This window comes from Primulina tabacum, chromosome 5 (genome assembly GCF_025594145.1).
Source record: "Primulina tabacum isolate GXHZ01 chromosome 5, ASM2559414v2, whole genome shotgun sequence".
In the NCBI taxonomy this organism is placed as follows: Eukaryota; Viridiplantae; Streptophyta; class Magnoliopsida; order Lamiales; family Gesneriaceae; genus Primulina; species Primulina tabacum.
In genome coordinates this window covers 23,148,490-23,156,231 of record NC_134554.1, presented here as the reverse complement: position 1 = coordinate 23,156,231, position 7,742 = coordinate 23,148,490, and the positions used below count along the sequence as shown (strand labels likewise).

The following is a 7,742-nucleotide window of genomic DNA, read 5'->3' as shown; positions in this document are numbered from 1 at the left end:
AACAAGTGTCATATTAGTATGTCATTTGCTGTCATTGGCTTGCGTAGGATGGTGTTCGAGCCATGGCTGGCCTAGGGATAGTAGCCATGGCTAGGACCCTCCCCTAGCAAGCATAGGACATGGTCAAGTCGGCCCTAAGTGGCTTGAGTCATGTCCCAAGTCGTTCGGACAGAAACAAGACATGCAGCCCCTTCGGTTTCTATTTCCTTTCGTGTGAGTTGGTTCGGTTCTTTGAGGTTGGTGTGGATCTTGGTTGGATTTTTAGCCCTTATCCATGGTTCACACAACGCCTCATGATGTCTAAATCATGCCATGGTTGATCACATGGCCACTGGAATGATCCATGACAGCAAAAACAAGCAACACCCCCACGCGTGCCATGTGTGTTCTCGGGTGAAGCTTGGAATCGTCGTAGGTGTTGGCTTGGATTGTGGTTGGCCTAGTGCCCTTAGCCATGGTTCAAACCATACCTTAGGATATTGGGAAGAGGCTCTGGTTGGTGGTTCAAGCCCCAATGGCCAATAGCCTCGTAAACAAAGCGATGCAATCACAGTTGCTGCTGCTGGAATTTTTGGACAGCAGCTTTGAGCTTCGGTTCAGAGGTGTGTTTCGAGAATTTACGGTGCGATGTGTCAAAGTGACTCTCGAATGAGCGTTTCATGATTTTGGCCTCCATGCACAAATTTTCGTGTATTACAGCCCTTGGTATTTATTTTCCAGTATTTTAGGCATATTTTAATCATGACTAAACGATGGTTTGATGTTGGTTCGGGTTGGTACGGATTCATGGTTAGATACTAAGTTGTTGGGCGTAATTGTCTCATTTTCGGTTCGGTTATGATATGTTGGTCAAGTTAAGTTTATTTTCATGGTTCTCATGTTAGAATTAGGTCGCAGCGGGCCTGGAAACGATCCAACTCAATTGGTAAAATAACACAGGAATTTAATTATACTACGTGCATAAAAATATAAAAGTTTATTTTTGAGATATATGCGATATGTCTTGTGGCCACTTCACGCTTATGGGATTGCAGCTTATGGGATTATTACTTCACTCGGTGACCTACGACCGGTTTATGTTTATGTACGAGTACGGGTATCCAGTCCAAGGGCTGTGATGATCTCTACCGCCCAGTATACTGTGGTTTAGTCTGATCAGACGAGCATGTTATGTTATGTTACGTTATGGGCCACTTGCGTAGAACATTATCTCAACAGAAAATTATGATATGCTATTTTATGACAGGGCTCTATCGAGCAAACATTTTTACGTACGATTTTTCAGTTATGCACGTATTTATAATTATTCATGACACGATTTTTCACGTTACGCTTTACGATATGATATCTTTACATGGCATGAGATTTTATGATATATTTACTTGTTATTCACGATATATGTATGCTGAGTCTTTAGACTCACTAGATTTGATTGATGTAGGTATTGACGATGCAGAGGCTGAGGGCGGGGACCAGTGAGTTAGCTCGGATCGGCGGTAGTACGAACCCGAGGACCTCACATTTAGTTATTCAGTTTTATGTTCAAACTCTTGTTATAACTTTTATATATTTTAAGTTATTGTTTAAAACATTATTCAGTTTTCGCTGCTATGTTTATGTTAAACCGTTGGGTTATTTTACGAAAGTTTTTATACGTTGCAAGTTTATTTATTTAAAGAGAAAATTTTTAATAATTCCGCAAAATTATGAATATGAAATACGGGTCATCATAGTTAGAATTATTAATACGAAATACGGGTCATCACATTGACGGTTGATCTGTCTGGACTGAAGGCGCACATAACTCGAGGACCAGCGCTTCTAGGTTTCCGCATTTACGTTTATGATTTATGACTTTTAAGATTATGTTAAAGATATTTTATGATTTTGCTTATGATTTTGAGAGGTTTTTGAGAGGTTATTAGTTTTAGCAATTTTGCTAAGTAGGATATGCAAGCGTTTAACGATTATATGGTTCAAACTATTTTCCTTTGGATTTTTAAATGTTAGTTGGTTGTTTTATTTTAAAATGGTGTCAAGGTATTTTAAAGTATATATATGTATATTTCAAATTTTGGAGATTAAGGAGGAAAAAAAATTAGTATGTTTTAAGAAAACGAGTAGTGGACGTTTCAGAGAGTGTCGCTGATGTCCTCGCCTCAGGGTACCACGGTTATACGTAGATGGATCCATCGACGTAGAGCTGATACGAAAGTCACAACTAATTATCTGAATTCAATAAAGGAAATTGAATACATATATGATGATATGTTATGACATGATTTATTATGTCCCGATATGTTGGTGTCTATGTTTATGCTTTAAAAGATCACGAAACTTACTTTTGTTACAGTACTTTTTACTGTTGCATGATATGTATATGAACTTGATATAATTGTTCATGTGTTTTGAGTCTTTAGACTCATTAGGTGTGATTGATGCAGGTGATCATGTGGATGAGGAGACTGGAGGCGCTGAAGACTGAGTAAGGGGAGCTGAGGGTTCACGTGAAAACCTTATAAGAAGATATCAGGCGAATCCTGGTCCAATGCATTGAAAGGCCGTGAAAGACATTTTTAAGTAACTAAGAAGGACTATGAATTTGTTCATGGTCTATGGGGGTGGATAATTAAAATTTGAAGGCTACACTGATTCTAGCTTTCAATGTGTTGTAGATGATTCGAAATTGACCTCTGGTTTTGTATTCATGCTCAATGGTGTGGCTGTCTCTTGGAAGATTTCCAAACAAGAAACCATTGCGGATTCTACTTTTGAAGTTTAATACATTGCTGGCAGTTTGGATGAGGAATTTCGTCCAAGAGTTGGGCGTTATTCCTAATGGAGTTGATCCAGTCCCGGTGTACTGCGACAACACCAGTGTCGTTACACAAGCAAAGGGATCAACGTATCATCAGCGATCCAAACATATACTGAGGAATTCTACATTATCCGAGAGATTGTCGGAAGAAGAGAAATTTCAGTCGAGAGAGTCGTCTCTGCAGATAACGTTGCTGATCCACTTACAAAGCCCTTGTCAGGACCATTGTTTGAGAAGCATCATGAAACAATGAAATTAAATTTTATGGGTAGTTGACTCTAGGAAAAGTAGGAGATTGTTAGAGTAGATGTCCTGTAAACCAATTGTTGGCTTAAGAATTTATTGACCTAGTTGGAATAAATGGTCTTTATTTTAATATAATTTATATTTCATGGTTCGTTTTACTTTATATGTATACACATGCAATCAATATAGATAAATAACTTGATTATACTTTAACTCGTACTTCGATTTTGAAACTCATTTGTAAACATTGTATATTCTAAATTCTTTTTTAGTCGATTCAACCGTATAAAAACATGGATAAAGACCATTTGAGCTTGAGACTAGTATATGTGATGTTGTGTACAACATTTCTTGGTAATGACATAAAGATGTCCAATCATACAGATGTGTGATCATATGATGATTATACCGAACAACCCTCTCTTGGACTTTTCGAGTGGTTATCATTCATCGAAAGGAAAATATCGTGGTTATGATTGTACATCATTAGTCCTTATGACCCGAGACAACACTGAGGCTTTATATACTATGATTGTGCTTTGACTCTTTTACCAAATCCGCGAGGATCACAAGGTGGCGAGGTTGGGTGAAATTGCGACATGTGTAGAAGCCAATTCATTGTAGTTGGGAATTCACCGCTCACCTACGGGTATTGATATCCTACGTGATCTAACGAAATAGTAGTGCGTGAAATCTCTGGCCAGAGTGTAAGATGTAAATTAGGGACAAGGGTTCTCTAATTGTGCATGCGATGACACTATGAATATTTCATGATTGTATCACATAGAAATCGAATTTAATATGTAATACCTGATGAACCAATGGTTGTAGATCTGATCGGGATATATGAGATGAAAAGATCGTGGTGTATATTAATCATAACCGATTGGTTCTTGCAGGAACTATCTGCGATACCTAGAAAACCCTTAGGTAATTCTACTATGCAATCTTACCATGATTCGATGGGTTTAATCAGAAAAATAAATTCTGACATTCTCATGATCAAATATTGATGCAAAGAATGCGGAAAATCAGGGTAAGCCCGCATAAAAGACAATATCCTGAATCACAAAGATTTGTGAACTCACGGCTAGATGTATTCCGGAACGATTGAGGGACATACAAGTTCTTGATATTTTGTTCCCGTTGAGACAATAAATTCAAAGAGTTGAATTTATATAAAAGTATGAGATAGTAAATTCAATGATTTGAATTTATGTTAACTAAAATTTGAAGACAATAAATTCAAGGAGTTGAATTTGTGAAAAATTGAAAGTTTAAAATATTAAACTTAAATGCTGAATTTATAAAAGATTAAATTAAATATAATGAGAATATGTATAATAGGCTTGTAGGAGTACAAATATAACATGCAAATTAATTAAAGTTTTAAATGGAGTTTGAAACATTATTTAATTAAACTAGTTGGAGTAGTGAAGTTAATTAACTAAGCCTATTAGTAATTTATATAATCAAAGAGCTTTAACCTGAAATTAAGAAAACTAGCTTAAGGACTCGTGCTTTAAAAGAGCCACAACTTTCGAAAAACCCGAGCCTCAAGACTAGAAATTTTCGAAAATCTCCCCAAAAAGTTCTCAAGTTTTCGGCCACTCTAAATTAATTAGGGTTTGAGCCGTCAACTTGTTTTGATCTCAAAGTTATATTTCTTCTAAATTTTATGGTGCATTTTAGATGATGAACAAATATTCAGTATAAGATATCATGTGAAAAAGGATAATGTACAGTAGATTGACGTGAACAGAGCGAAAAAAGATAACAGAATTTTACGTGAAGAGAAGGTGAACTTGGGGGAAGACAACACAACCATCTTCTCTTAAGAACTTGGAGGAAGAAGGCTAGGGGTTTGAGAGAGAAGAGGAATACAACTTCAAAATGAGAATCACACAGATCACGTTGAGATTTCTTATCCATTCCTAAATTTTTTCATATGAATTCAAGCATTATTTTTAACTGATTTGTTTTGATTTTATGGAATAAATTTTTTTATTTTAAGATTACAATATGGTCAAACAATACTTTGTTTGATATTTAGTTTAATTTCAATATATCATTTTTCTTGATTTTAATTACTGATTGATGCAGTTGGTTTAATATTTCTTGTTAATAGCTTAGGGATTTCACCGTGATTGTCAAGAATGTAATACTTAATTGAATTTTAAAACGTATAAACATAGTAGAGTTTGATATCGTTGTGTGTCTTATTTCATTATTCGGAGTTGAATCCCTCCTTGATATTTGAATTCATCGGTTTTTATTACAATTTTTTTGATTTGATAATTAAGATTAATAATTCATATATCCTCCTTTTATTTATTATGTCTAGCTTAAGTTAAGTGATAAAAATCTAGTAATTAAATATTAGTTTATGTGAGATTGATACTTGGATTCATAATCTATTTGCTATAACTGACCTGCTCCGCTTCCTAATCTTATTTCTAACCGAAATCATCGTAGGTGCTGAGGTTGTCCAGTAACTACCAACATTTATTCACTACCTCCGCATTAGCTATAATTTTTTTTATCCAACAACTGTAATGTGGATCATCAGGAAACTCAATTATTATTCCTTTGAATACGCCATGTTTTTATTTTTATTTTTTTTTATTTTTCTAAGAACTTCCGATATTATTAATATTATACTAGTAAAAGATGCACACGCGATGCATTTATTATAATTTTTTTAAATTTGATCAAATAATATTAAACAATTAACACAAAATTATTTTCAATTTAGAAAAATTGTTCGATTTAAAATGGAAGTTTTGTTAAGATTTTTTTCTACGTAAAATATGGAGTGACTTCAGGAGGATTTTAGTAGGTCAAGAAGGGTAATTATGTAATTAAATATTTTGATGTTCACTGAAGTAGTTACTCTAAGGGTAACACACTTAATAAAATAATAATATATATCTTTTTATTACATTACATATATTAAAAACAGAAACATTCATGACGTTGAGAGGGCTACATGAGAGAACACGAGTGTGGATTATCATCACTAAACATGAGTGTGTATTGTTGTTCATCGGGGTTAAGAGTGGCCACTCCAGGTTCATCAGTCCCTCTCACGAAATTTGGAGGGGCTTTCTTGTCATAAACTCCCGAGGCGTAAGGGTGAGCGATCAGCGTGTAAGGTACGTACGGCCATGGCTCCACTTTCTTACCGGTCGACTTGGCTGCTTCCATCACCTTCTTAGCATCCACGAACCCATTCACTGTTGCTTTTTGATGTTTCAAATCTATTTCCACTGACTTTGCTCCTGCATGCATGCATCCCCCCACCGGGGCAAGTTCCAATGAATTAGTTGCATAGTCACATATATATAGACAAAACACAAGAAATTATATCTGTTAGCAATCAATTGGATTAATTATTTTTGTGAAGTGGGACTGTTACGATTTACGCAGTAGACACCAGCATGTCCTTTTACAAGTAATCTCGCTTCTAAAATCCCTCGCCTTGCATACCTACATCATGATTAGGACAGGTGCGGTGCACAAACAGGTCAAATGTGGCTGTGGGATTTAGGTCACGAATTCTATGAAACATTCTTTATTCAATTAATGATAGTGTTTGTTTTTTACACTTATCTATATGTATACATCTTATGAATTACAAACGAATTTAGAGGTAAAGATTTGCCACTGTTCTTGAGACATTCCAGATTATTTCAACCTTTTCACTGTTTAAGCAAAGAATATATATGGTGCTATGAAGTAGTACCTTTAACAGCGGAGAGTGCACTCTTGACTTTTTGAGCACAGCCTTCACAATCCATTCTGATTTTAACAGCTACTGTGTTCAGTTGCTTCTTCTTCTTCTTCTTCTTGGAGAGGCTAACCAATTCAGACAAGTACTCCAATGTCCCCGAAACTCCCATCTCTAATACTTTCGGACAGATTAATGTGTATGATACATGGGTGTAGGTGGTGACATATATATATATATATATGTTACAAGTGGGTTAAATAAACTTTGCAATAGCTTGAGGGATTCTTTTTTCACTTGCAAGAAGTAAACCTTTTGGACGGCGACTGGGCCACTTTGTTTGGCACACACACGCCAATTGCGGTGCACTACAGATTTAGCTTGGGGTCAACTTTGTTGGTAAGGCTTATTGGAATATACTTTGATCTTTATATATATATACAGGCAAGTTTGTATTACAGATAATTTCCCTTTCATCTTTTATTTCAAAGTTTGGTTAACGAAGAAATATTCGTGGATAATGCGAATAATTATATTTGGTTGTATGGACGACAAGTACGCAATTATTGATGAATAAGACTCTGTTTTTCCCCTTTGAAATTTTTTTTATATAAAAAAAAATACAAGATCGAAATTACAAAATAATCGTGAAATTTTACAATCTTAGAAATTTCTTGATTTCATTATTTTGCATTTATCTATATTTAGTTTGCAGGTGAACTAAATTGTCTTCGAATAATGATATAAATAATGCACACACGGCCTTTCTGCCTCAACGTGAATTGTAAGCTACCAAGTCGTTCACATATATGTGAAAAATAAAGGTATAAATTATAATTATGTTATTATTTTAAATGTATTAAGAGTAGGTCTCTTATGAGACGTACGGTCTCATGAATCATTATATGTGAGACGGGTCAACCCTACTGATATTACAATAAAAAGTAA

The 7,742-nt window shown here is 35.1% G+C and overlaps 1 protein-coding gene across 1 annotated transcript; it reads right to left on the bottom strand.

The window, feature by feature from the left end:
- Positions 1-6,006: 6,006 nt before the first annotated feature.
- On the bottom strand, positions 6,007-7,115 carry LOC142544939 (heavy metal-associated isoprenylated plant protein 24-like). The gene is made up of 2 exons (XM_075651948.1): positions 6,810-7,115; positions 6,007-6,345 (listed from the first exon to the last, which is right to left on the bottom strand). Exons 1-2 carry the CDS (start codon positions 6,964-6,966, stop codon positions 6,050-6,052), a joined length of 453 nt encoding a protein of 150 aa, XP_075508063.1. The 5' UTR covers positions 6,967-7,115; the 3' UTR covers positions 6,007-6,049.
- Between the last annotated feature and the right edge of the window lie 627 nt (positions 7,116-7,742).